The sequence below is a fragment of the Haemorhous mexicanus genome, chromosome 30 (assembly GCF_027477595.1).
Source record: "Haemorhous mexicanus isolate bHaeMex1 chromosome 30, bHaeMex1.pri, whole genome shotgun sequence".
NCBI classification, from domain to species: domain Eukaryota; kingdom Metazoa; phylum Chordata; class Aves; order Passeriformes; family Fringillidae; genus Haemorhous; species Haemorhous mexicanus.
The window spans coordinates 2,725,718-2,751,894 of NC_082370.1; the positions used below are offsets into that span (position 1 = coordinate 2,725,718).

General features: G+C 59.3%; 5 protein-coding genes across 8 annotated transcripts; 2 read left to right on the top strand and 3 right to left on the bottom strand.

The window, feature by feature from the left end:
• Window positions 1–784: 784 nt before the first annotated feature.
• NODAL (nodal growth differentiation factor) lies at window positions 785–2,501 on the bottom strand. The gene is made up of 3 exons (XM_059870619.1): window positions 2,189–2,501; window positions 1,029–1,807; window positions 785–937 (listed from the first exon to the last, which is right to left on the bottom strand). The coding sequence occupies exons 1-3, from the start codon at window positions 2,499–2,501 to the stop codon at window positions 785–787; spliced, it is 1,245 nt and encodes a 414-aa protein (XP_059726602.1).
• A 919-nt stretch (window positions 2,502–3,420) lies between these two features.
• On the top strand, window positions 3,421–11,126 carry ASH2L (ASH2 like, histone lysine methyltransferase complex subunit). Of its 2 annotated transcripts, XM_059870550.1 has the most exons (17): window positions 3,421–3,513; window positions 3,736–3,805; window positions 4,057–4,202; window positions 4,873–4,961; window positions 5,252–5,346; window positions 5,430–5,525; window positions 5,732–5,827; window positions 5,978–6,053; window positions 6,575–6,592; window positions 7,884–7,977; window positions 8,325–8,542; window positions 8,719–8,886; window positions 8,968–9,161; window positions 9,506–9,598; window positions 9,720–9,818; window positions 10,124–10,183; window positions 10,570–11,126. In XM_059870550.1, exons 2-17 carry the CDS (start codon window positions 3,749–3,751, stop codon window positions 10,675–10,677), a joined length of 1,707 nt encoding a protein of 568 aa, XP_059726533.1. In that variant the 5' UTR covers window positions 3,421–3,513; window positions 3,736–3,748; the 3' UTR covers window positions 10,678–11,126. The 2 variants fall into 2 exon arrangements, with proteins under 2 accessions (XP_059726533.1, XP_059726534.1); XM_059870551.1 differs by lacking the exon at window positions 6,575–6,592.
• Window positions 11,110–15,887, bottom strand: STAR (steroidogenic acute regulatory protein). Its single transcript, XM_059870552.1, has 7 exons — window positions 15,555–15,887; window positions 13,756–13,869; window positions 13,408–13,535; window positions 13,162–13,320; window positions 12,579–12,763; window positions 12,294–12,387; window positions 11,110–12,207 (listed from the first exon to the last, which is right to left on the bottom strand). Exons 1-7 carry the CDS (start codon window positions 15,616–15,618, stop codon window positions 12,100–12,102), a joined length of 852 nt encoding a protein of 283 aa, XP_059726535.1. The 5' UTR covers window positions 15,619–15,887; the 3' UTR covers window positions 11,110–12,099.
• A 3,189-nt stretch (window positions 15,888–19,076) lies between these two features.
• On the bottom strand, window positions 19,077–21,083 carry LSM1 (LSM1 homolog, mRNA degradation associated). The gene is made up of 4 exons (XM_059870539.1): window positions 20,934–21,083; window positions 20,663–20,731; window positions 20,056–20,171; window positions 19,077–19,547 (listed from the first exon to the last, which is right to left on the bottom strand). Exons 1-4 carry the CDS (start codon window positions 20,977–20,979, stop codon window positions 19,377–19,379), a joined length of 402 nt encoding a protein of 133 aa, XP_059726522.1. The 5' UTR covers window positions 20,980–21,083; the 3' UTR covers window positions 19,077–19,376.
• Window positions 21,084–21,136: 53 nt separating this feature from the next.
• On the top strand, window positions 21,137–25,785 carry BAG4 (BAG cochaperone 4). Of its 3 annotated transcripts, none has more exons than XM_059870540.1 (4): window positions 21,137–21,235; window positions 22,413–22,652; window positions 23,949–24,194; window positions 24,478–25,785. In XM_059870540.1, the coding sequence occupies exons 1-4, from the start codon at window positions 21,188–21,190 to the stop codon at window positions 24,964–24,966; spliced, it is 1,023 nt and encodes a 340-aa protein (XP_059726523.1). In that variant the 5' UTR covers window positions 21,137–21,187; the 3' UTR covers window positions 24,967–25,785. The 3 variants fall into 3 exon arrangements, with proteins under 3 accessions (XP_059726523.1, XP_059726524.1, XP_059726525.1); XM_059870541.1 differs by lacking the exon at window positions 21,137–21,235 and adding an exon at window positions 21,391–21,613; XM_059870542.1 differs by lacking the exon at window positions 21,137–21,235 and adding an exon at window positions 21,633–22,263.
• The last annotated feature ends 392 nt before the right edge of the window (window positions 25,786–26,177 follow it).

The window sequence follows — 26,177 nt, forward strand, 5'->3', positions numbered from 1 at the left end:
AGGGAGGAGCTCTGGGTACAACAGAGGGGACACAGAGGAGGGGACACTCACACCCTGGCACGCCATCAACAGCAAAAATCAGCTGAACCCAATGGGCATTTTTAATAGATATAATTTATTGATGAATTGTACAGCTGTGACCTTTTCACTACCAGCCCATCCAATGAGGGGGAAAAGGCTCGAGCAGAGCTGTGGTTACTTGTTTGTAACAGCTGCCCACCTGGATCTGCCAGCTGGGGCTCTGGACATTGGCTACTACATTCACTTGTCTGAGTTGTCATAGAAATCTGACAGTTTTAATAGAAATACAATAGAAATCTTAGGAGAAACGCCTCAACCCCAGGGGAGATTGAAAATCCCAGTGGTGTGTATGCTCAGCACGGTCAGACACTGGAGCTGCAGGGTCCTGAGAACCCGTGGCTCCTGATGATTCCCATGGCTGGGAAAAGCAGCATTGCCTGAGCCGTGTCATGGCAGGGAGCCGTGCCCCAGCCCTGCACCTCAGCTCCTGCCTCTGTCCCACACACGGCAGCCTCCAGCTCCTTGGTAAACGCGGGGTGCAGCCACAGGGAGGTGGCTGGTGGCCTTTTCCACGTGGAGCCTGGATCCAGCCAGGCCCTGTGGCCGTGCAGTGCAGCAGAACTGCCGGGCACCCGCTGCTCCCCAGCTCCTGTGCCAGCCAGGGCTGTGCCAGCCCGCGGGGCTTCAGAGACACCTGGCTCTGTGTAGTGCTCGTGGGTCCTTGGGGCACTTCTGGGCACCTTCCTGGCGGGTACCGAGTGCCTCAGTTGCAGCCACACTCCTCGATGATCATGTCCTCGTGGTGGCGGACCACGATCTCGCCCTTCTCGTAGTAGAGCATGGAGAGGGGGCTCATCTTCACCGGGGAGCAGGCGGGACACGGCACCTGGTTGGGCTTGTAGAGCTGCAGCAAACTCTGTGGGAGACACGGGAAGGGCAGAACATCTCTCTGTTGGGGTGTGGGGCGCGGCGGATTCGGGGGATGCGGGGGGCAGCACCCCTCTTACCTGGATGTAGGCGTGGTTGGTGGGCTTGAAGGTCTCGTCCACGGGGGAGGGGCACAGCCCCTCGCAGCGGTAGGCGTTGTACTTCTTGGGGTACACGATCCAGCTGCCCCAGCCCGTCTGCTCGAAATCCACCACCATGTCCACCCTCCGGCACAGCGGCCGGCCCTGCTCCCGGCCCTGCTCCCGCGGGGCGGCGGCGGCGCCGCTCGCTTTGATCCGCTGCCTCTCCATCCTGTTCCTGCGCTGCCGCCGCGCCCCCGCGCCCCGCGAGCCGCTGTCCCGCATGATGTACTTCGAGGTCTCCGCTGTCCTGATGAGGCTGTGCTCCCCTGGAGACTTGTCCTTGGAGAAGACGAGCAGCAGGACGCTGTCTGCCACGTCCTGGGGCAGCGCTGGGTCCCCGCTGCCGGTGTCTCCCGGGGCGGCGGTGGGCACCGAGCCGCTCACCTCCCACCGCCCCCGTCCCGCGGGGCTCTGGTGCCCGGCGAGCACGGCTTGGTGGAGCCAGGCCCGCAGCAGGTTGGTGACCTCAAAGACTTTCCAGGAGGCCTGGGTGGCAGAGGGGCTGCCAGCCACGGTGCCCAGGAAGAGCTGGTGGGCGCAGCCTCCGTCTGGGCGGCACCTGCGCCGCTGGCTGTGGTAGATGTCCAGGGAGACGTTGTGGGCTCGGGAAAGGCCGGGCAGGCGGACTCGGAGCTGAGCCAGACTCACCTCCTGGCTGCTGGACAGGGAGGACATGTCGAAGGAGAGCGCCCAGCGGGAGCCGTTCTGCAGGGAGCCTGAAAGCCAAGGGCACGGTGAGGGGAGCGGCGCCAGGGGTGCCAGAGCAGGGGGTGGGACGGTGCCCCCGCCTGCTGCCGGGAACCAGCCCCGCCCTGGGAGCCTGAGGGTCGGGAGAAAGCAGCTGGATCCACCTGAGAGCCAGCCAGAGCCTCAGGCAGGGCTGGGATGCCCGGGACAGTGGGGATCCCTGGACAGGGACGCATGGGGACAGCGCAGGTCCCGGGGATGGCGCTGGTCCCAGGACAGGGAGGCTCGGGGACAGCGGCAATCCCGGGAGGGGGGACTCTGCTGATCCTGGGATATAGTGCGAGTCCCGGGACAGGGAGGCTCAGGGACGGTGCCGGTCCCGGGACAGGGATGTCCGCGGCCCCACTCACCGTGCGGGGAGAGGCTGAGAGCAGCGGCGGCGGCGGCGCGGAGCGGGGCGGGAGGGGCGCGGAACAGCTGCAGCATCAGCGGGGGACAGCGCGGCGGGGCGCGGGCCGGTGCCCAGGTGAGCTCCCGGGGGGACGCTCTGGTCGGTGCCCAGGTGAGCGCCCGGGGGGACGCTCCGGTCGGTGCCCAGGTGAGCGCCCGGGGGGACGCTCCGGTCGGTGCCCAGGTGAGCGCCCGGGTCGGAGCACAGCCCAGGCGGAGCAGGGCTAAGGCGCAGAGCGCCAGCGCGGGCACGGAGCTGAGCGGGACCCGCATGTCTGCCCGGGCCACCCGCAGCCGCCCTATTTGTACAGCGGCCCCGAGCGCCGCCCCGGGCGGCCCCGGCACCCCCCTCCCCGACAGCCCCCTCCCCTCTTCTCCCCGTCCCTCTTCCCATCCCTCCGTCTCTATCTCTGTCCTCCCTTCCCTCCACCCCCATCTACCTCCCGGCCATCCCTCCCCGTTCCCTCGCCCTCGTCCCCCACCCTACTCTTTCTCCGTCTCTCCTTCTCCCCATCCTTCCCCCGCTGCCTCCAGCCTTATCCATCCATCCATCCATCCATCCATCCATCCATCCATCCATCCATCCATCCATCCATCCATCCATCCTTGCCTCATCCCTGCATTCCTCCAGTTCACTTTCTCCCCGTCCATCTGTCCTTCCGTCCCTCCTGGGCTCGTCCCCACCACCCCTCTCTGTCCCTCTGTCCCTGTGGCTGGGGGTTGGGGGCAGCCACCCACGCGCTGTGCGAAAGCCACCGCTGTCCCCAGAGCCCGCAGAGCCCGGGACTGCTGATGGCGAGCGGCCCGGGCACATCCCCAGCCCGGTCAGTCCCGCGGCGCTCCTTGGCGAGGGGAGCAGGACCGGGGGCACCCGTGGCCTCCAATCTCTGGGGCGGGGGTGCCAGCGGGGGTCCAGTCCCGCCAAGAGAGGATACACTCGTCCTTCCCGGGGGGAAAGGCGCTCAGTTCTCCCGCGGGGCACCGGGACCCGCTCCCGGTTCGTGCCCCCGATGTCAGCCCCGCGCCCGTGACGTCACGGCCGCGCAGAGTGACGTCACGCCTCCCCGCGCCGCGCTCCCGGCGGCCGCCGGCAGGGGGCGCGCTCCCGGCGGGGCCCGGCCCCCCGCGCCCGCCGAGTCTCGCGAGATCCCCGCGCTTCTCGCGGCAGCGGCGCGAACATGGCGGCGGCAGCGGCGGCCGAGGGCGCCGAGCCCCCCCCGGAGCCGCCCCCGGCCCCGGAGCCCCCGGCCCCGCCAGAGCCGCCCGCCACCGACGCCGAGACCGGGTATGTCCCTCCCTGGGCGGGCCCCTGGGAGCCCCGCGCTTCCCGGGCCGTACGGGCTCCGCGGGACCTGGCCCCGTTACCATGGGAACGCGGATGGGGTCCCGGCCCTCCCTCCCCGGGCGGCTCCGGGGCTCCCTCGGCCCGGGTCCCGCCAGGCCCCGGGTCCCGGCCGTGCCCCGGAGCGCGGGGGCGGGCTCCGCTCTGACTTCTGTGCCCTGGCAGGGGGGACGCCGCCATGGTCGATGCCAGCGCGGCCCTGGAGACCGAGTCGGCCAACGGGAAGGAGCCGCTGGTAGGTGCCGTGGGCACGGAGGGCTTGGTTCAGCCGGGGAGAGCATCCCTTAGCGCCAGTAAAGGATTGCTTTGGGAGTTAAATCTCCAGCGGTGTGCAGCCAAAAACCATCTCCAGGCTGCTCGCAGCAGGGTCGTGGGTTAGGGGAAAGATTTATTCCCTCTCAAATCCCGTGGTGGCAGATTCCTGCCCAGGCCCCTGTGCTGCCTGCCCCGGGCACTGTTGGATTCCTGGCTCTGCTCTGCTCCCAGGACGCTGCCGGGGATGGCGCTGAAGCCATGGATGCCCAGGGGGGCTCGGGGGACGAGGAGAACACGCGGCAGCTGGGCGAGATCGAGCTTCAGTGTGGCATCTGCACCAAGTGGTTCACAGCTGACACCTTCGGCATCGACACCACGTAGGTGATGGCCGGGCTGGCAGGGCCAGCACGGGGCTTTAAAGTGGAGTATTTGGAGTGTGAGCTCTCAAGGACCTGCCCGTGTCCTTGAGCACTTGGGAACTGGTGTGTTTTGTAAATTAAACTTTGTCCATGATAAGGGCACCCCCATGAAATACCACTGAGCCTGGTAGATGTCTGTGCTTTTAGGGAGGGAAGGAATTCCTGGATTTTAACCTGGAATAATTAGTTTCTTAACCCAGGATAGTAAAGAATAATTAATTTTCCTTCATTCCAGGAAGAACATTGAGGGGCTGAAGCATGTCCAGGGAAGGGAACGGAGCTGGGAAGGGGCTGGAGAAACAGGAGGGGCTGAGGGAGCTGGGAAGGGGCTCAGCCTGGAGAAAAGGAGGTTAAGGGGGGACCTTGTGGCTCTGCACAGCTCCTGCCGGGAGGGGACAGCCGGGGGGTCGGGCTTTGCTCCCAGGGAACAGGGACAGGAGCAGGGGAAGTGTCCAAAGAAGGGCTGGAGGTGTCACTGAGTGCCCTGGGCTGGGGACAAGGTGGGGATTGGGCACAGACTGCACTCAGGGGTCTCAGAGGGCCTTTCCAACCTCACAGATTCTGGGATTCTTTAACCTGATACAATAATTACACTGTACCCAGCCCTAACAAAGCTGCTTTTCCCCAGATCCTGTCTGCCCTTCATGACCAACTACAGCTTCCACTGCAACGTGTGCCACCACAGTGGGAACACCTATTTCCTGAGGAAGCAAGCCAGTGAGTTTGGGAACAGCTCCTTGCAAGATCGTCCTGGAGACTTGGCTTTGTCTGAAGTCACTGGGTGGGCTCTGCTGAGACTTCTGGAAAATGAGCCAAAATCCCATTTTTACAACCATGTGTGGCTTCTTCTAAAAATGTTTTGCTGCTGATTTATGAAGGTGGTGTAACTGGTTCAGGAGGGCTGAGTCAGGACAGAATTTGGGAGGTTTTGCAGTTTCTCAGGGCGATCACTGTGTCTGGGTGTCTGACCTTCCCACCAAGTGTAACTGGGGTGTTTTGTTTCTCAGATCTGAAGGAAATGTGCCTTAGTGCTCTGGCCAACCTGACGTGGCAGTCGAGGACCCAGGACGAGCACCCCAAAACAATGTTCTCCAAGGATAAGGTCTGGCTCTTTGGGACCTCACAGCACTGGTGGTGTTAGTCAGCAAGAGGAGGAGCTCACACAAATGTTTTCTGTTCCTACAGGATATTATCCCCTTTATTGATAAGTACTGGGAGTGTATGACAACACGGCAGAGGCCTGGGAAAATGACCTGGCCCAATAATATTGTCAAAACCATGGTAAGGGTTGAAGGTAGATCTGTGGAAGAATTCCCACAAGTTTGGGTTTCTGACATCTGTGTGTGCTGAGGGCTGAGCTTGAAGGTGCTGATGCTTCTTAGGTAGCTGATGTACCTAACACATTCATAGGAACTACTGGGGTTTAAACACTTGTTAATGAGTTTGTTGTGGTCTTACCCTGTGTAACTAAAACTCCTCTGTTTTAGTGTAAAGAAAGAGACGTGTTCCTGGTGAAAGAGCATCCAGACCCAGGCAGTAAAGACCCAGAGGAAGATTACCCCAAATTTGGGCTTCTAGACCAGGTATGGGATGGGAGACAGGAGGAAGGTGGGGGTCCCACTGGTACCTTTCTGCTCAGTCTAGGGGCAGATCTCTGCTGTGAGCCAGCAGTGGGTGGGAGCCCCAGCGGGCTCAGAGTGTTCCCTTTGACCAAAGCTTTTGATCTCCTGCAGGATCTTGCCAATATTGGTCCAGCCTATGACAACCAGAAACAGAACAATGCTGTGTCCACGAGTGGAAGCTTAAATGGCAAGTTCTTTACTCAGGGGGGTTTGGGTATTTGGGACTAAGCTGCATTTCCCAGTTCTCTGGGCATCTGTGCAGTTAAACTGTCCTGTGAACTGAGCTTATGCTTATGCTCAGAACAGTCTCACTGTGCCTTTTTATAGAAAGATTAATTTTGTGTCTTGGGAAGGTTCAGCCCTTTCTTTACTGTCACCACATAAATCAAGATGCTCGCTGAAGGCTGAGCTTGTCACTTTGCTCCTAGAATGGTTTTAAATTACCTCCTTGAGTTATTCAGATTTCCTGTTTCCCATCTTGCTGAGGGTACTCAGGGCAGCCTTGCTGCAGTAAATGAGCTGTTAACGGGTTTATGTATTAATAATCTTAATTAAACACATCCCAGTAGTACAGGCAGGAGGTATTTGGGTCTTTTTAAAGCAGGTTAGAGATATCTCAGGTGTGTTGTTTCCATGTCATGCACTGGTTGTTTTTTGTTTCATTTCTGGGAGATTGACAAACATGTGGTGCCACTTCTGTTCTTGCAGGTGGAGCCTCTCTGGGAGGTGAATATTTATCTTTCAGCTTCTAAAACTTAAGTATTGCTGTTTGCAAAGCTTTTCTTGCTCGATTCTCTTGGAAGCCAAAGTCAATCAAAAGTGAAAGCGTGCCCTGATGTGATTGCAATTGGACTTCAATACAAACCAGCAATTCCAGTCTTTAATCTCAGTAGTTAGAAGCTTTTAATTGCCATATTCTGCCCTACTTGACTGGTTTAAAGGTTTTGTTTATTTATTTTACACTTATGTTTATTTTTTTCTCTATCAGTTGGCTTGGTGTTGTAGTTTTAATGCTTAAACAATTGGTCTGAAATTTACAGTGCAATGGTTTGTTGGGCAAGTAATTGCTGACAAACTGGAGAGCCTGAATGTTTGCCTGCACTGAAATCAGGGAGTGCAGCTGGATCAGGTCATGTTTGTGCAGAATATGGCATTCCCTGGATGGTTTGGATCCCTTACTCTGTAAGGGAGTGCTGGTAATGGAAGAGCTGACTGGATTTTTAGTTACCACACAAATGTGGTTTGTGAAGGTGTTTATCTACAGTACATGAAGTTTCCATAGTTTTCCTTATAAATCAGCAGTGATGTCTTTGGAAATAGCAGGATGATAAAATGCATGTATGATTTAATTTATTAAAACATGCTGATATTAGTTTAATTAAGTTTGACATGTAGCTTTTCCTACACTCAGTTTTATTACTGAGTGCTGAGTTCAAACTGATTTGCTGCTCAATCACAGAACTGATGTCAGTAGTACTGAAGAGAAACACCTCTTGCTTTTCATTTTTCCTCAACTCAGGTGTATTTTATTTTGTAGATGGAAATTGAACACTGAGTGCTTATTGTTGGTTGGTGTCAGTGTTTCTCCAGCACAGGGTCACTGGGTTGGTGGCTGTGCTGTAGGCTGGGTTTCTGCTGCTTCTGCAGAAATAGATTTGGGCTGTGACTGGAATCTCCAATAATAAGAATAATAATATTAATGCCCCTGAAGTGGATCCCAGTGCTGCTGCAGAAAGGATTCTTAATTCTCACCTGAAAAGCTCAGATTGAGCTTGTTTTGCTGCTCAATCTCCTTTAGCTTCCGCTCCAAATTCAGACACCTGAAAAGCTGACTAGAAGCCACGTGAAAGTTGTGGGCTTTGCTGTGCTCGTTGGCAGTGACAGTAGCTGTGGCCAAAAGGCACCTGAGCCCAGGAGCTGATTTGGTGTGGCTGCTCTGCCCCTCTGTCCCCGGGGATGCCGTGCGGGCGGGCGCTGGCGCTGGCAGCTCCTGAGCGGGGCTGGTTTGTGTGTGCAGGGGGAATGGCTGCCGGGGGCAGCGGCAAGGGCCGAGGGGCCAAGCGCAAGCAGCAGGACGGGGGCACCACGGGCACGGCCAAGAAAACCCGGAGGTGAGAGCAGAGGTGCCATGGAGGGGCAGGGATGGGCATGGGGATGGACACAGGGATGGGGCGGTGATGGGCACGGGGATGAGTACCAGTCAGGGACAGTGGCACTTGTGATGCCCTAAGCTGCCTCCCAGCTGTCTCTGCCCTGGGTGGGTGTCTGGGGGTCACTCCTATGATGTCACTGATGATGTCATGGGTGACTGATGGGTCACAGGCTATAAATGATTTGCAGTTGGTGACTGCACACAGAGTGTGCAGCCCCTGAGCACAGGGACAGCTCTGCAGGGGGGTGTCCAGGGGTGACAAGTGACAGCACCTGGAGATGCCAGCATGGTGTTTCTGTGTTTCAGTGATCCGCTGTTCGCAGCTCAGCGCCTGCCCCCCCATGGGTACCCTCTGGAGCACCCCTTCAACAAGGACGGCTATCGCTACATCCTGGCCGAGCCTGACCCCCATGCCCCTGACCCAGAAAAGCTTGAGCTGGACTGTTGGGCAGGAAAACCAATTCCTGGGGACCTGTACAGAGCCTGCCTGTATGAGCGAGTCCTCCTGGCGCTGCATGACCGAGGTACAGAGCTCGTTAGGGTGTGCAGGCTGTGTTTCCTTCCAGAGGCATCTCAGTCACCTCTCGCTGTCAGTCAGAGCTTAGAGGTGCAGAGCTTAAATCCACCTCTGCGTGTTCACTTGCCTTTTGACATCACCACGTTAAAAATGACAAGTGTGTGCTCGTGTGCCCCCCTGCAGCTCCCCAGCTGAAGATCTCTGACGACAGGCTGACTGTGGTTGGGGAGAAGGGCTATTCCATGGTGCGGGCCTCGCACGGCGTGCGGAAGGGAGCCTGGTACTTCGAAATCTCCATGGACGAGATGCCTCCAGACACAGCTGCCAGACTAGGCTGGTCACAGCCCTTGGGTAAATAATCTTACAAAACATTTCTCGGCAGGTGCTCCTGCTACGCTCGCTGTGTTCACCATGAAGGGTTTGTTTCCACAGGGAACCTCCAGGCCCCTCTGGGATACGACAAGTTCAGCTACTCCTGGCGCAGCAAAAAGGGAACCAAGTTTCACCAGTCCATAGGGAAACACTATTCCTCTGGCTACGGACAGGGCGATGTTCTGGGGTTTTATATCAACCTTCCAGAGGATACTGAGACAGCCAAATCCCTGCCTGACACCTACAAAGACAAGGTGAGGTGCAAGTTCACTGTTGGATTAAGCATTGGCAGGTGGAAAACTGGAAAAGGAGTTGCTGTGGCCTCACTCGTGCCCCTTTCCGTGCATCCTTCCCATCCTGCCTCTCGGTACCTCTGTGGTTCCTGGGGGAGAGGCCCAAAGTGTTGATCTCAAGAAAGCAAAATACTCCTGGATGGGATTGCCCACATCTCCTTTCACCTTCCCCTCCTGACTCTGAAATCTCTGAGCTGTGGGAATCACTCCTCACAGGTACTCTAACACCAGGCACACCTGGCCCTGAACAGGTGACAGGTAACAGACTTTGGCCTTGTTCCTGACGTTGTTTGCTGCTTTTTCAGGCTTTGATCAAATTCAAAAGCTACTTGTACTTTGAAGAGAAGGATTTTGTGGACAAAGCTGAGAAGAGCCTAAAGCAAGCCCCTGGAAGCCAGGTGAGTTGTTGTTGTCACTTCAACACGTGCCTGGCCTGAGTGAAAGGGAGCAGGCATTAATCTTGTCAGAGCTGCTGTGTCCTGACAGCCACCATCAGTGGGAAAACCCTTCATTTTTCAGATCATATTCTTCAAGAATGGTGTCAGCCAAGGAGTTGCCTTCAAGGACATCTTTGAGGGGGTTTATTTTCCTGCTATCTCTCTGTACAAAGGCTGCACGGTAAGTGAGGGGTCTTTGAAAGGGAATTCCTAAATCCATCAGTTTCACACACAAAGTGTGTTCATGCACAAAGTGTGGGCACTCTGGGAGTGTGCCAAGTGAAAAGGAAAATGGGAATCATTTTAGTGACTCTGGAACAATCTTGCTGTTCACATGTGTAACAAGATTATCAAATTCCTGAAGTAACATCAGCAATGTTTCTTCCTGTGGGCTTGTGGGAGGCTCAGGAGTAGGTAGGAATGAGGAGGGAGGACTAAAGAGATTTTCCTGGATTTTTAGATTTAATGAATATATATGTTCCACAGGTTTCCATAAACTTTGGGCCGTATTTCAAGTATCCACCAAGAGACATCACTTACCATCCTGTAAGTAAAACTAAAGCTTCTCCCCCCATTTGAGAGCCTCATTGTTTAAATCAAAGATGTTTTGGTGTGATCCATACCACATCTGTACCTGTCCTTCAGTCTCAGTACCTGGGCAGTGTAGCCAAAAGGATTGTGTTTAAAAATATGTAAGAACAGATATCCAAATGAATCATTAAATTTTAATTAAATAATAGGTGCTGTTATCTTGTTCCTCTTGACAGATTGTTGCCTGGCTTGGCCTCATTTGTCAGTAAGGGGGCTGAATTGTTGTTCAAGGAAACACTTTGAATTTCCCCGCTGTCAGTACTGTTTTAGGAGGGAAACAGCCCTGGGCTGTGTGGTCCCTCCTTGTCCAGGAGTGGAGCTAACTGTGCTTCCCTCTGCAGATGAGTGACATGGGCTGGGGGGCCGTGGTGGAGCACACGCTGGCCGATGTCCTGTACCACGTGGAGACAGAGGTGGATGGCAGGAGGAGCCCACCCTGGGAGCCATAAACCCCAGCACTGTGGGTTTGCTGCAGAGGAACCTCCATCTCTCTCCAGTGATCAGCCAAGGACCCAACAGGCCCAGGTGGATGCAGCCCTGGCTGGCAGCTGTTGTGTGTGTGTTCACAGCTCCCCACTGCCCCGGGAGGCAGTTCTGGGGTGTTTTGTGCTGCTGTGGGGCCTCTCTGGGAGCCCCCAGTACCATTAGAGTGTCACTTGCTGGAGAAGGGGGTGTTGAAGACCCATCTCCTGGGCTGTGACAGCTCAGGGTGTAGCTGGACCTGCCAGGTGTGGCTGCAGTGACCCCTGGGCTGATGGTGACCAACACCTCCCAGCCAGGACGGCTCTGTTGGAACGACACGGCTGCATGCAAGACTGAAATTTGGGCTTCTGTCCAAACTGTATTTTTTTTTCCCCACAGACTGGAAACCAGTTTAAAAATAAAGGCTTTAACTCTTCTTTTTATTCTTGTTTTTGTCTTGTACATTGTTACAAAGTAGTTACACTTGGAGATCTTTTGAGCTGAAGATCTGTGCACAGGAGTTACATGGGGCCTAATGATCATCATTGCAGAGCTTTGGGTGAATAAATAATTTCACATTTCTTATGTGTTGGTACAGGAAAAAATAAATTAGAGCTGCTTTGAGGGGGGAGAGGAAACAAAATTGTTATGTAAGTGCTGTGTTTGAGCTTTGGGAGAATAAAAGTTGAGGTTCAGTCAGGCTTGTGTTTGCCTCACTGAGGATGTACCTTCCCAGTCAGCTGTCTCCCTAATAACTAATTAGCCCAGACCTTTAATTGTAGACAGCACTAATTAAAGCTTTATTTATTCATTGAAAGTAATTAGGGAGGGTGGAGTTGGCTGACTGAACCAGCATGTGCTTAGTTAAGCAACTGCAGGAATTAAATTTTTATTCCTGCACTTAACACAATGAGCTTCAATAAATAAACCGTTCTATTTATTGAGTGTAACTATGTATTAATTAGTGGAGTCTGCTATTAAAGGCCTTGGCTAATTGAAATGACAAGATTCCATACTTGGCCCCTGAAGGAAGCCCTGCACGGGGTGGTCAGCAGGTCGTGGTGGTCAGCAGGTTGTGGTCAGTGGGTCATGGTGGTCAGCAGGTTGTGGTGGTCAGCAGGTTGTGGTCAGTGGGTCTTGGTGGTCAGCAGGTTGTGGTGGTCAGCAGGTTGTGGTCAGTGGGTCATGGTGGTCAGCAGGTTGTGGTCAGCAGGTTGGGGTGGTCAGCAGGTTGTGGTCAGTGGGTCTTGGTGGTCAGCAGGTTGTGGTCAGGAGGTTGTGGTGGTCAGCAGGTTGTGGTCAGCAGGTTGTGGTGGTCAGCAGGTTGTGGTCAGTGGGTCATGGTGGTCAGCAGGTTGTGGTCAGTGGGTCATGGTGGTCAGCAGGTTGTGGTCAGTAGGTCGTGGTGGTCAGCAGGCCGCAGGCACCGGCCGGGCCAGGCGCTGCCGCAGGTGTTTGGCGAAGTCCACCTGTGTCTGGGACAGGACCTGGTTGATGATGGTCTTGGGCAGCCACCCCTGGGGAGGAGCAGACACAGCCTGTGAGCAGAACCAGCCTCCCCTAGAGCCTCTGGCTCCCCCGGGCTCCCCCCAGCCCCAGGTACCTTGAGGTCGATGCTGAGCAGCCAGGTGAGCCTGGTCTGGGAGGGGCTGCCGGGCAGCGGGCGCAGGACCATGCAGGTGGGACCATTCTCAGCCCTTGGTGGGGAGAGAGGCCCAGGTCAGACCCAAACTTGAACTTTTCAGCCTCAAAAATACACTTTGGGCTTTCTGCAGCAGCTCCTGCTGCCCGTAGAAACCCAGCGACCCTGAGCCCACAGTAAAACCCGTGTGCCCTGTGGGAATCTCCTCCCTGCACACACATAACGGGGCTGAGCAGGTGTAGGTACCTTATGAAGCCCTCCTGCTCGGGCATGGCCCCGTAGGTGGTGGACATCCCTGCCAGGACACAGGTGGAGCCGCGTCTCCTGGAGCACCGCACGCTCACAAAGTCCCGGGGCCCCACGATGTTCCCAGGGGTCGCAGCCGCCTTCTCGTGGGTGATCACCGTGTCCTTCCCAATCTTCTCCAGGATCTGCAGTTCAGAATTAAAACTTTCATTTCAAGGGTTTACTGCAAGCACAGCTAAAAGCTGCCTTTGGTTACCAGGTGTTTAGATACAGGATCTGACAAAGACTTGACAATGACAATAATTCCAAATACGTGCTCGCCCCCAGTGAGAACTGTTTCAATTCCCGAGTGAAAAGCTATTTCCTCACTGCCCCTCTGATTCTTTGTGCCTATTTCTTCCCCAGATCAGCTCCAACTTCCAGCAGAACTGGCAGCTCCTTGCAGGAAAGTGCCTTTCCTGCAGAAGTAATCACACAGAAGCTGCTCCAGACTCGCCTCAACACAGATACTGCAAAACCTCCTCCACATCTGCAGCAGGAAATGGACAGAACACACGTGGCAGGTCTGACACACATCTCCTACCCTGACTTCTTTGACGTTGGGGTTCCAGTCTCCCATCTGCTCCATGTTGTCCACCAGCTCTCCATACACCGTGTCCAGGGGCTGGTCCACCACCACCTCCAGCCGGAACACCTTGCCCACGTCTGGCAGCACCTTGCTCAGCACTTTATCCCCGTTACCCTGCGGAGGGGAGGGCAGAGTTACCACCAGAGCTGCTCTCAGGGGGAGGGAGGGCTGCAAGGCAGCACCACAGGGCGCAGCACCCACCGCCACCGTCTCTGTCTTCCAGTCGTCCTGGTCCTCCAGGATTCTGAGGGATTTCTGCAGGGCCTCCTCTCCTTGCTTGATGTAAGACATTTCCATCTCACTGAAGGGTTTCTCCTCCAGCCTTGAGCCTGCAGACAGAGGCAGGGCTGAGCAAGAGCAGTGTAATGTGCCAGATGAGCTTTATCGACACCAAATACCCTTTTCTGTGTCCAGGGGATGGGGATTACACCCAGTTCCCACTCTGCCTTTTGTTCAGCAGAAGCACAGCCCACCCTCAAGCAGGTTTTCCCCCAGCCTGTGAGGGTCTCCCCCCAGCAGGAAGGAAGAGACCCCTCAGGTGTCACTTACTGAGCAAGGAGCTTCTCCTGCGCACCTGGTGGATCCAGGTGCTGGGTCCTGGGCTGTGGCTGGCCAGCCTGCTCAGCTCCTGGCTGATGGCCACAGCAGCTTGTCTCCTCAGACCTGGGGAGAGAGCGTGTCACCCACCAGCACCACCTGGACCTTACCACAGGCTTTTCTCCCATTTAAACACACAACATGGAAAAGTCCCTGCTTGTCACCATCTCGGTGTCCCTGCAGGCACAGGGAGCAGCTGGCTGTCATTGCTCTGCCCTGGGGTAGGTTCTCCTAAGCAATCCTGAGCTTGGCTCCAGCTCTGAGCAATGCAAAAGCACTGAGGAGCATCGTGCAGGTGCCCAGGAAAGTGCATGGAAATGGAGCACAGAGGTACAAAACCCTCACAGCCAGAGGGAGTGTGACCCAGAGCTGGTCACAGGGACATGAGCCAGCTCCTCAGGCCCCAGTGAGAGGGCTCAGGGTTTCAGGGACAGTAAATCACAGAACCCAACATGCTGCAGAGTGGGGAGAACATTGCTGAGGCCCCAGCCACCACTCTGAGGAGAGAGCCCTTTCTGGAACCTTTTAATAAACTATTGTCAGAAACTCCCACTCTGCCTGTGACAGCGGGGAGAGAATCCATGAACCTCAGGTGGCCAGACAGGGACTGCCCTGGTGTCATCCTGCCTGGGGCAGCCAGACAGGGGCTGTCCTGGTGTCATCCTGCCCCAAGCAGAGGGACATGGACTGCCCCGGCTTTGTCCTGCCCCACACACCAGAGAGGAGCTGTCCTGGCCCCATCCTGCTCCACACAGCCGGACAGGAGCTGTCCTGGCCCCATCCTGCTCCACACAGCCGGACAGGAGCTGTCCCGGCCTTGTCCTGCCCCACACAGCCAGACAGGAGCTGTCCCAGCCTTGTCCTGCCCCACACAGCCGCACAGGAGCTGTCCTGGCCCCATCCTGCCTCAGACAGCCGGACAGGAGCTGTCCCAGCCTTGTCCTGCCCCACACAGCCGGACAGGAGCTGTCCCGGCCCCATCCTGCCCCACACAGCCGGACAGGAGCTGTCCCGGCCCCATCCTGCCCCACACAGCCGGACAGGATCTGTCCCGGCCCCATCCTGCCCCACACAGCCGGACAGGAGCTGTCCCAGCCTTGTCCTGCCCCACACAGCCGGACAGGAGCTGTCCCGGCCTTGTCCTGCCCCACACAGCCGGACAGGAGCTGTCCCGGCCTTGTCCTGCCCCACACAGCCGGACAGGAGCTGTCCCGGCCCCATCCTGCCCCACACAGCCGGACAGGAGCTGTCCTGGCCCCGTCCTGCCCCACACAGCCGGACAGGAGCTGTCCTGGCCCCGTCCTGCCCCACACAGCCGGACAGGAGCTGTCCTGGCCCCGTCCTGCCCCACACAGCCGGACAGGAGCTGTCCTGGCCCCATCCTGCCCCACACAGCCGGACAGGAGCTGTCCCAGCCTTGTCCTGCCCCACACAGCCGGACAGGAGCTGTCCCGGCCTTGTCCTGCCCCACACAGCCGGACAGGAGCTGTCCTGGCCCCATCCTGCCCCACACAGCCGGACAGGAGCTGTCCTGGCCCCATCCTGCCCCACACAGCCGGACAGGAGCTGTCCCGGCCTTGTCCTACCCCACACACCAGAGAGGAGCTGTCCCAGCCTTGTCCTGCCCCACACAGCCGGACAGGAGCTGTCCCAGCCTTGTCCTGCCCCACACAGCCGGACAGGAGCTGTCCTGGCCCCATCCTGCCCCACACAGCCGGACAGGAGCTGTCCTGGCCCTCAGCCGGACTCACCGGTCATGTTGCGCAGGTGGCGGTAGGAGATGGCGGCGCAGAGCTTGGACGTGGCTGGCAGCATCTCCTGCGGGGTCGGAGCGTGGGCTGGGCAGTGGCAGTGGCGGTGGCTGGGTAGTGGCGGTGGTGATGGCTGTGGCGGTGGCGGTGGCGGTGGCTGTGGAAGTGGCGGTGCCCTCAGTGGTGTCCCGGTGTCCGTCCGTCTGCGCCAAGCGCTGCTCTGGCCCGGCCCCGCCGTGCACGGCCTTAAGTACGCGGGCTGAAGGATTCTGCCCCGTCAGCCGGGAGATAAGAGCCGTCACTCCGGGCCGTCACTGCGGGCCGGGCCCCGCGGGCCAAGGCCGGCCCCGCTCCCCGCACACCGCGGGCAGCGCACGGGGCCGGGAGCGTGCGGGCCCCGCGGAGCTGCCCCGGCCCCGGGGCACGGCAGGCAGAGCCCCGAGCAGCTCCTGCCCTGCCCTGCAGGCCGTCCCTGCCGGGGACACAGCACACGCAGCTGGGGCCCATGGCACGGAGCAGCAGCTGCGACAGGAAACAGATCAGCACAGTCCGATCATTAAGGCTGGAAAAGTCCTCCAAGGTCATCGAGTCCAAACTTTGATGGGCAACAACGGATAATAAGGGATAACGATGGACAACACCATCTCTTATTGTGGAATAATGAGCCAGGCTGAGCCTCTGTGCACAGGAACCAGGACAGCCCACAGAAAGCTGAATGTGAAATCCATTGAGCTGCTGAGCCTGGCACTGAAGTGAGGGGCAGCCCCAGGCAGCCCCCCGACTCCCCAGGCCCCGTTATCTGCCCCAGCAGTGGGACACGGCAGAGCAGCGATAATGCTCAAGGCTGAAATGACATTTCTGGGATGAATTACGGCCTGGAGACCAGCACTCCCAGGAACCTGTGAATTACAGCTGCTTCCTTTGACGTCAGCCCCTGCACCCTCTGCAGGGAGCCTGACCTTGCTCCCCCATTTCAACAGCTTGGCCCAGGGGGAGGTCACCCCCTCACTGCACCAGCAGCCTGGCCCCAGGGAGCCCTTTGTGTCCCCCTGCCTGTCTCCAGCTTTCCCGAGGTGATTTGAGTCCCACCTGCCTTCCAGAACGCTCCTGCTGCTCCCTGGGATGTTCCTCTCCCTTGCAGGGCTGCCATTCTCCACTGTGTGCCAGCAAACACCTCAGGCTCAGGTCAGCAGCGTGGGGTTACAGGGAGGTGCTGCAGGGAGCAGGAGGAAGCCAGCAGCTGCACTATCCCTTTCCAAAACCTTTGCTGGGAGCTCCTCTTTGCAGCCACCCTCCCACAAGTGTGATTCCCGGGTCATGGCACAGCTCTCCCCACCTCTGGGCTTCACCCACCTGCTCCCACCTCCCTGCACACCTGGGGAGGGAGGGTTTGGGACCCCTGGGAGTGCCCAGCCCAGAGCTCTGACCAAGCACACACTGACAGGTCTGGGTGCTCAGGGACACCAGAGACACCCCAATATTGTGCTCTGCCCCAGCCCTTGCAGTCTCCCTGCCCTGGGAGTGAGGGCACACAGCCCTGGAGCTGTGAGCAATCCAGGGCTGTTATCCCAGACCCAGGGAGCCCCTGGCTGTGAGCAATCCAGGGCTGTTATCCCAGACCCAGGGAGCCCCTGGTTGTGAGCAATCCAGGGTTGTTATCCCAGATCCAGGGAGCCCCTGGCTGTGAGCAATCCAGGGCTCTTATCCCAGACCCAGGGAGCCCCTGGCTGTGAGCGATCCAGGGTTGTTATCCCAGATGGAGCCGCCGCTCCCAGCCCAAGGCCTTGGCACAAGGACACGCAGTTGTTTGTGAGAAGAACCAAAACAAACCACGCAGAGCCGCCCCTCTGGCTCCAGGCTGGAGGGCACCACCCCAGCTGTGCCCTCAGGAGGGGACACAGGCACAGCCACACTGTGCCACAGCACGTGAGGGAATGCTGCAGGTGAGCAGTCCCCAGAGCAGGACGCAGACCCCAAAAAGGCAGGCAGAACCCTCAAGGGGATCTGGTTAACTGGGACAGCCCAGCCCCCACAGCCCCCTGAGGCCCCCCCCAAGCTCCTGCACAAAGTCACCACATAGCTCCATTTGCATTCACTTAACAGGGCTTGAAGTCCAAAGGTTCACAAGTGTACAAAATGCACAAAAACCAAAATTATGCCAACCAAAGGCACTGGAGCTTCAGTGGGGCCTGAAGGCTCAGGGACCCAAGAACCCTGAGGCTGCCCGAGCCTCCCACCCTGCCCAGCTGAGCCTCCTTCTAGAACATTCCCCTCTCCCAGCCTGTTCCCACTGCAGGGGTGGCTCTGTCGGGGTGACCCTGTCCCTCCTGCAGCAGCACAGCCAGGGGGTGTCCCCCCATCCCAAGGCTGCCCTGGTGCTATTTGGAGAGCACAGACAAACCACAGCCCCCTGTGCCACAGAGGTCACACCCTGATAAGAAAATGGGCTCAAGAGCAGAAAGAATGGGTCCATGTCTTGAACCCCACCAGCTCCTTACATCCCCCCAAGCCCTGGGCTGCAGGGCTGGGACCCCAGCACCGGGGCTGGGCAGCCCTTGCCTCCCCCCAGCCACCACGGGCATCTCTGCCCTGATCCCCCCTCACCCCAAAACACCCCCCAAACAAACAGCAACAGCACAAACACCCCCAAAGAGCCACCCCTGCTTGCCAGAGACTTTCCAGCCATGAGCTCCAGCTCCATAAATGCTTTTTAATAAATTTTGTTAGAACAAGAAATAGCACTTCCTTGTTTAAACCTTTGCTACCCCCAAACCCACAACACCCACTGAAACCCAACAGGGCAGAAATGTTTCCCCCCAAAGGAAGGGGTCCCTGGGCCAGTGAGAGTGGGCCACAACAGCTGCCAGCCCTCCAGGACTGTTGTGCTCAGCCCCAGCAAGCAGAGCTGGGTTTGTCCTCTGTCCCCCCAGCGTGGACTCTTCACCCAAAGAACTCCCAGGGGAGCAGCCCCAGGTTGCCCAGGGATTGTCCCTGCCGAGGTTTGCCCTTCCCTGCCCACACCCAGGAGGCTCCTGGGGCCTGGCAGCTTCCCAAAGCCAGCCCCGAGGCCAAGGACTCTCCTCCCCACGGGAGGAAGGGCCAGGACACATCGGGGCAAAGGACTCTCCAAGTGACACAGCTGTGGCAGCTCCCCCAGCACGGAGCGAGGAGGGGCTGGAGCTCCAGGCTCTGCCTGGCCCCAGATGCAGCAGCTCTTCACCAGCAGGTAATTAGTGGGTTCAGCTGGTAATTAGCAGGCTCAGCTGCAGGGAAGTGGCACAGCCTGGCTGGGGGGTATGGGTGGTCTGTGTTGGGGTACAGGGGTACCCAGGTTCTGCTCCTCTCCCAGAGCAGGATCTTGCCACAGGCTCCAGCATTCTCTTGGAATGAGCCCAGCCCATGGCCGGACCAGGGGTCCCATCTGTCCCTGCACAGCACACAGAAGGGACAAGGGCTGGCCTGAGGGGTGCTCGTCCTGAGAGAGGGGAACTGCCAGGACCAGAATACCGGAAAACCATCGACGCCAGGATCAAGGATTTATTTACATGTCAAGGAAACTCTCACCCAGAGTCATGTGAGGAGGAAAAAGCAAACAAACCCAAGGAGCAATGATTTGCCTCCCAAACACAAATGCTTGCACTCCCAGTGCGCTGGGCCCTCCTCATCTCCTTCTCCAGAAGGAGACTAAAGGCATGATTTGTGTTCAGTTACCAGCACCACAGAAAAGACAATCTGAAAATGAAACCTGCCTTTCCAGGCAGTGTGTGCCTGCCCAGGGGGGTCCTGGAGCAGCCCTGGCTCCCTGCAGGAGGGGGCAGTCCCTCAGTACTCATCCAGCGTGTCAGCCCGTGGCACCGAGAGGCCTCGCTCCTTCAGCGCCTGCACCTTCAGCTTCTCTGACTCCTGCTTGGCCTGCTGCTCCACCCGCTGCTCCTCCAGGATCTCCTCGATGGACACCTGCTGCAGAGGTGTGTCGCTCTCCTTCTCCAGATCCTGCAGGAGAAAGGAGCCTTCAGCTCCGCGCACCTGTGCCCACGCACCTTCCACACTGGGGCTGACAGAAAACAGAGGTGCTGGAAGTGCTCTGAGGGGTGGGGACGTGGGCAGGGATCCCCAGCACAGCCCTGGGAAGGGGATCCCCTGAGCAAACAGCGCTCGGCTCCTCCTGAGCCCATCCCAGACGGTGTCTGCTGGGGCAGAGCCAGCAGGGAGGTACCAGGCAGCCAGCAGTGCCACCCTCCAGCAGTGCCACACAAGCTGGAGCTTCCCAACAGCTCCCTCTGCATTGTTCTTTGTCCTTGTGTCATCCCAGAGGGGCTGTGGCAGCAGGAGGCAGCCCTGCCCTGCAGGCTGGCCTTTCTGTGATGGCTCAGCCTGAGCTGGCCCGGGAGGCGGCTCCAAATCCAGCCCAACACAACAGCAACCACATTTCACAGCAGACAGATACACAGACAGACACACAGACAGACCACCACCCACCCCAGCTCGGGCCCGGACTTACAATTTCCCCCAGCAGCACCACATTCTCGCCCCTCACCACGAAGATGCCCCGAGGGATGTCCCCATATTTCTTGCCCACGTGGATGCGCTCCACAGTCTGGTGCAACACCAAGTTTGCTGCAGCAACGAGAGAGACACAAAACCAGCAACGTTCCACCGTGGACGGTGGCTGAGCAGTGTCCGCAGTCCCACCGGAGCAGTGCTGGCTGTCCCCCGGCACTCAGTGGCTGCTCGGAGCCGGGTCACTGAAGCCACCAGCACCCAGCGAGCTCCGAGCCGGCGCTGAGCCCACCCGAGATCGCGCAGCGCAGAAGATGACGGCGATGCTCGGGCAAGGACCGAGCGCCTGGCCAGAGAATGAACATCACCCGGCCGGAGGATGAGCATCACCCGGCTGCTTCTGCCCAACAAGCGACGCCACAGCCACAGCGCTGGATGCACCCGCGGCACGGGGAGCGCCCAGGGCGGGAGAAACCCCCGCGAAGCGCTCCGGGGACAGGACACAGAGGTTCAACCCCCAGCACAACCACACTGGAGAAGCAGCACGGCTCCCTCCTCCTCCTCCTCCTCCCCATCCCCGGCGCTCCCGCGGCCCGGCCCGGCCGTACCGAACTGGTCGATGCTGCGCAGGTACCCGATGAGCGTCCGGCCGTCCCGCAGCAGCACCAGGTGCTTCTCTGCGGGAAAGGAGAGCGGGACGTCGGGCACGGCCCCCGCGGCTCCGGGACCCGCCGGGGTCCACGGGGGGCGGCTCGCTACGGGAAGAGAGGTCCGGGCGCTGCACGGGGAACCGCGGGGCAGGACCCGGGGGAGCGGGAGCCCGGACCCCACGGCGGGGCGGCACAGAGGGGAGGGGGCGGGCGGCCCCGGGACACTCACTGTCGATGTCCTGGATCAGGCTGGCCGTGCCGGGCATGTAGTTCATGGTGCCGCCGCGCCCGCAGCGGAAGCGCCGCCATGCGCCGGTGCCGCCGCCGCCCCGGAACCGCCCGCGCCGGGCGGGGCCCACCCGGCGCTGCCCTTTTAAGCCGCGCCAGCCGTGCGCGCGGGGCCGCCGCCGATTGGCCTGAGCCAGAGGGGAGCGGCCGCCGATTGGGCAGGGGGCGCGTGGGGGCGTGGCCTTGGCGGCGGTCATGGAGCCCCGCACGGCCGGGCCGGGCCCGCCAGCGGCGGCCGCGCAGGTAACGGGGGCGAGGGGCGGGCACGGCCCCCGGGACGGGCAGGGCCCCCACGGAGGGCACGGCCCCCGGGACGGACAGGGCCCCCACGGAGGGCATGGCCCCCGGGACGGGCGGGCAGCGCTCAGCCCGGCCCTGCCCCGATAACGGGCGCGCAGGGCGGTCCCCGGGCGGCCCTGGCCGGAGCCTCCCACGCCCCGCCGGTTCTCGTGGCTCTGCTCGCGGGCCCCTCCGGGCGTGTAACGGGGCGGAAAGGAGCGCGGGGAGGGAGGCGCTGCCTGCGGAGCCGCTTCACGGGGACGTTTCTGGGGCGCGTGTGCTGGTGCGGAGATCCCGGGAACGCGGGGACCCCGGAGCACTTTGCGGAGCGGGAGGGCCACGGTAACGGGGCTGGGCATTGCTGGGTCCGGTGTCACGGCTGGGCATTGTGGGGTCCGTTACCCGCGGGGTTGATGGCAGCTGGGTTTCGGGCTGCCGTGCAAATTCCGTGTGAGGAGAAGGGCTTTGCCGTGCCGGAGCAGGTTCTGCTGTCCAGCCGCGCTTTGGCTTGGTTTGGTTTGGTTTGGTTTGGTTTGGTTTCTCCTCTGGGCTGTCAGGATGGTCCGGCCCTTCCATAAATCCCGGCACACAGGTTGTACAGCCTGCCTCTGGGAAGCAGCTCAGCAGCTTTGGGCTGCTTTGCCCGAAGGTATAGGGAGTCATTCCCCGAGCTCCTGAAATCCTGTTCTTCAGCATCCCCTCTGCCGTCAGGTGGAAGCTCACATTCCCTACACATCAGTTATGGGATGGATCCGGGTAAATTTCTTGGATACGTCCTGAGTGTGCAGACCTTCCATACAGAGACCTGCATGAGCTGCAGCTCCAGGAGCTGAGCACTGGCTGGCAGAGCTTGTCTGAGAATGAGCAGGGAAATGAACTTTGCTGAAGAGTTTTCCATCCTCCCGTCGATGCAGAGCTGGCATTGAATCCTCCAGGAGCTGCTCACTTTGAGGGGCTGCTCACTTCCCCCTGAGCCCAGCTGGTACAGCCAGGTTAGACCAGGAAAGCCTAAAAGTGGGGCAGATCAGCCAGAGGGCAAAGGAACCCCCTGGCTAAACGCTGCAGGAAGGGCCAGACCTCTTTCCTGGTGCACCTGTGCCTGTATCCCATCACCTTCCCTGTGCTCTTCCCTTGTCCCCAGGCAATGGATTCTCCCTATGCCAACGGAGCCTACAGCCCCCCGTACCCACACTACGCCAGCCTGCCCCAGGCACGGGGCTTCTACTGCTCGGGGCCCCCGCGCAGCCCCTACCCCCCGGAGCCCCCGGGCCTCTACCGGCCCCCGTCGCCCGCTCCCGCCTGGAGCTACGTCCCCCCGGAGTGTCCCCCCGAGGGCTCGGCCCTCCGCAGGCAGCAGGTCCCCGGCTACTCCCCGCCACAGGTAAGGGCACTGCCAGGGGCAGGGCCTGCGGTTCCTGGCATGGGTCGTGGGGCTGTGCCAGGGGAAGTGGCTCTGGGGGGGTTGGGGGTGGCTCTGAGTGCCTTGTGCTGCCTGGTTTTACTCTTACCAAAACTGGTGGGCACCCCATTCTCTAGAGACCCTGAGCTTTTGGGTCAGGAAAGCGGGAATTGGGCAGCCAACCTGAGCTGCAGCTGTTCCATCCAGCTGCCAGGGCTGTGTGAGGGTGCAGGGCTGGCAGTGCCCCCTGTAACGCCTGTCCCAGGGCTGTGTGAGAGTGCAGGACTGTGTGAGGGTGCAGTGACCCCCCTGTAACACCTGTCCCAGCTGCCAGGGCTGTGTGAGGGTGCAGGGTTGGCAGTGTAACGCCTGTCCCAGGGCTGTGTGAGGGGGCAGGGCTGGCAGTGCCCCCCCCGTAACGCCTGTCCCAGGGCTGTGTGAGGGGGCAGGACTGGCAGTGCCCCCTCTGTAATGCCTGTCCCAGGGCTGTGTGAGGGTGCAGGGCTGGCAGAGCCCCCTCTGTAATGCCTGTCCCAGGGCTGTGTGAGGGTGCAGGGCTGGCAGAGCCCCCTCTGTAATGCCTGTCCCAGGGCTGTGTGAGGGTGCAGGGCTGGCAGTGCCCCCCCCGTAACGCCTGTCCCAGGGCTGTGTGAGGGGGCAGGGCTGGCAGTGCCCCCTCTGTAATGCCTGTCCCAGGGCTGTGTGAGGGGGCAGGGCTGTGTGAGGGTGCAGGGTTGGCAGAGCCCCCTCTGTAACCCCTGTCCCAGGGCTGTGTGAGGGGGCAGGGCTGGCAGTGTCCCCTCTAACGCCTGTCCCAGGGCTGTGTGAGGGTGCAGGGCTGGCAGAGCCCCCTCTGTAATGCCTGTCCCAGGGCTGTGTGAGGGTGCAGGGCTGGCAGTGCCCTCCCCATAATTCCTGTCCCAGGGCTGTGTGAGGGGGCAGGGCTGGCAGTGTCCCCTCTAACGCCTGTCCCAGGGCTGTGTGAGGGTGCAGGGCTGGCAGAGCCCCCTCTGTAATGCCTGTCCCAGGGCTGTGTGAGGGTGCAGGGCTGGCAGTGCCCCCCTGTAACCCCTGTCCCAGGGCTGTGTGAGGGTGCAGGGCTGGCAGTGTCCCCTGTAACGCCTGTCCCAGGGCTGTGTGAGGGTGCAGGGCTGGCAGTGTCCCCTGTAACGCCTGTCCCAGGGCTGTGTGAGGGTGCAGTGTCCCCTGTAACACCTGTCCCAGGGCTGTGTGAGGGTGCAGTGACCCCCCCTGTAACGCCTGTTCCCATCCCTGCAGACCCCGGGGATGCCGATGCCGCAGTATCCGTACGGAGACAGCGGTGCGGGAGTGACGGGGCAGGGCCCAGTGCCACAGCCCAGAGCCCTGGAGGACACCTGGGGCCCCCACTCTGGCTTTGGGGTGCAGCCTCGCTACGCCTGGCCCGCCTCGGGGCACGGCAGCCTCTACGTCTCGGACTCACACCCCCCCTGGACCGGCAGCGGGGCTCCTTCCCACCCACCCTCCTGGGAGTCACAGGGACAGGTGAGCTCCTGTTTGCATAGAGAAGACTTAAACCCGTGGCTGTGATTCTTGTGAAGGACAGGATGTCCTGGGTGGTTCTTGACATGGGTCTGACAGGCTTTCTCCGGGTTGGGTCAGGAATGAAGTGACTCCACGTTTTTGGTCCCTAGGCAGTAGCAGCCCTGATGGGGCTCAGATTCCTCTTCTGGACAGGTGTCCCTTCCTGGGCTGTTCTTTCTAACATGGGAGCAGAGCACAGCTCTGGGGAAATGCACTTAGAGATGTTTTCTCCCTCTGACTGCAGGACTCTGTGTACGACAGACCTGAGCAAAGCCCCGGCCAACACGGTTACTATTCTGATGGCAACCAGCGGCACTCGGGGCCAGTGAACGAGCACAGGGTGGCCAAGCCTGCCCCATCCCAGCCCCGGGTGCAGTACAGTGCCCAGCCCCAGCTCTACGACCTCGCCCCACGGAAACCCGTGGCCAGGAGCCAGGAGCTGGGCTTCAAACCTGCTGACCAGCCTGCCACGCATCCTGCAGCCCTGCAGCCGGAGATTCAGAGGATCCTCCACGTGATGGGGGAGGCTGAACAGCTGGAGGAAGAGGTGGATGAGTTTGTAGGGAAAAAGACAGATAAATCCTACCGGCTGCTGGAGGAGATGTTGACCAAGCTGCTGCTGGAGCTGGATTCCATTGAGACTGGGGGCCAGGACAGTGTCCGGCAGGCCAGGAAAGAGTCCGTCCACAGAATTCAGGCCATACTGGAAAAACTGGAAAGAAAGGGATTGTGAAAGCACACGGGCCACAACACACAGCCTGTTGTTGAGGTTCCAAAGAGTTCTCTTAAATCTCAGCTCTTTCTGCTACGCACTATTGACAATGGAATAGCAATAAGCCCTGAGTTAACAAATCAAATCAAACCCACCAAAAAGCCAGCCCAGAAGCCCAGCCCTGACAAACAACTCAGCAAAGGACAAATGGAGAGAGGTTTGAAGCAGCAAAAGCATTGAATGACGATGTTGAAGAGAGCTGGGCCAAGGATGGAGCCCTGTGGGGTTGTGTACAGAGTTCCCCAGATCAGGCCCAATCTCTGGGTGCCTCCTACAGCCACAGCCAGTCTTCAAACACTCCTCAGATGTGCTGCAATGTGCAGCCACCAACCAAGACAATGGGCTTGTCCTCACTGCCTGTAATTTCAGCTTCAGCTCCCTTGCCATGAACCCTGTGTGTCCTCAGAGGGGTTGTTTGGGTTTAGTGCACTCAAGGAGCAACACTGAAGTGCTGGAGGGAGGGACTGTGCTGGCACATGTCACGTCATGCTGTTCCTGCTGTGTGGTGCAGAGCCAGTGTGGGGTGTCCCTGTGGGCATAGGAACAGACTGGAAATCCCCGTTCTGCCACTGGAAGAAGTGCAAGTCAAGGCAAGAGCAGGGGCAGGATGCTTGGGTCAGAATCCCCTGTTTAATGTCCCTCTCCATCCTGTGAGTTCTGTCCCACTGTGCAGCATCACGGGGAGGGAACAGCTCAGCCTGTTCCAGCCTCCTGCACAGCAGCTCACTGCTATGTGTGGCACCTAATAAACCCTGACAAGTTTTAAATGTTATTTTGTAATTGAGATGTCTTAAAGTCTCTTTTTCTTTAAAGAGAAGTGGTGAGGAAGGTTTTGTAACTCAGACCAAAGCTCCAGCCCAGCTGTACCAACAAATAGAACATCTGAGAAGGCTGTTTTGGGGTGCCAGGGTGCCCCATTGCCTCCCAGGCAGTGCAGATGCTCCAGGAGCCTCCAGCTGTGGCTCTCGGGCCGGTGTGGAAAAGGCTCTGGAAGGGATTTAGGATGCCTGAGGCTGGGAGTGCCCTGGCCATGCCCTGTGTGCTGCCAGCCAGCCGAGGTCCTGGAGGCAGATCCCACATTCCCAGCCAGGGCTGTGGGCACAGGATGACCTTTGGAGCTCGTTGGATGTGTCCATGACCACACGTGGTCAGCCTGCACAGCCAGCCACGTC

Bases quoted from the DNA above. Each gene is read 5' to 3' on its own strand.
- BAG4 (XM_059870540.1), top strand. From the start codon at position 21,188: ATGGAGCCCCGCACGGCCGGGCCGGGCCCGCCAGCGGCGGCCGCGCAG. The intron at 21,236-22,412 runs GTAACGGGGGCG...CCTTGTCCCCAG, and splicing joins CGCCAGCGGCGGCCGCGCAG to GCAATGGATTCTCCCTATGC. The intron at 24,195-24,477 runs GTGAGCTCCTGT...CTCTGACTGCAG, and splicing joins CCTGGGAGTCACAGGGACAG to GACTCTGTGTACGACAGACC.
- NODAL (XM_059870619.1), bottom strand. From the start codon at position 2,501: ATGCGGGTCCCGCTCAGCTCCGTGCCCGCGCTGGCGCTCTGCGCCTTA. The intron at 1,808-2,188 runs GTGAGTGGGGCC...CTTGGCTTTCAG, and splicing joins TCTCAGCCTCTCCCCGCACG to GCTCCCTGCAGAACGGCTCC. The intron at 938-1,028 runs GTAAGAGGGGTG...TGTCTCCCACAG, and splicing joins CCAACCACGCCTACATCCAG to AGTTTGCTGCAGCTCTACAA.
- STAR (XM_059870552.1), bottom strand. From the start codon at position 15,618: ATGCTGCCAGCCACGTCCAAGCTCTGCGCCGCCATCTCCTACCGCCAC. The intron at 13,321-13,407 runs GTGGGTGCTGCG...TCCCCTCCGCAG, and splicing joins GGAAGACAGAGACGGTGGCG to GGTAACGGGGATAAAGTGCT. The intron at 12,764-13,161 runs GTAGGAGATGTG...TCTGAACTGCAG, and splicing joins CCAACGTCAAAGAAGTCAGG to ATCCTGGAGAAGATTGGGAA.
- LSM1 (XM_059870539.1), bottom strand. From the start codon at position 20,979: ATGAACTACATGCCCGGCACGGCCAGCCTGATCCAGGACATCGACA. The intron at 20,732-20,933 runs GTGAGTGTCCCG...CCTTTCCCGCAG, and splicing joins CCTGATCCAGGACATCGACA to AGAAGCACCTGGTGCTGCTG. The intron at 20,172-20,662 runs GTACGGCCGGGC...TCGTTGCTGCAG, and splicing joins GCGCAGCATCGACCAGTTCG to CAAACTTGGTGTTGCACCAG.
- ASH2L (XM_059870550.1), top strand. From the start codon at position 3,749: ATGGTCGATGCCAGCGCGGCCCTGGAGACCGAGTCGGCCAACGGGAAG. The intron at 4,203-4,872 runs GTAGGTGATGGC...GCTTTTCCCCAG, and splicing joins ACCTTCGGCATCGACACCAC to ATCCTGTCTGCCCTTCATGA. The intron at 10,184-10,569 runs GTAAGTAAAACT...TTCCCTCTGCAG, and splicing joins GAGACATCACTTACCATCCT to ATGAGTGACATGGGCTGGGG.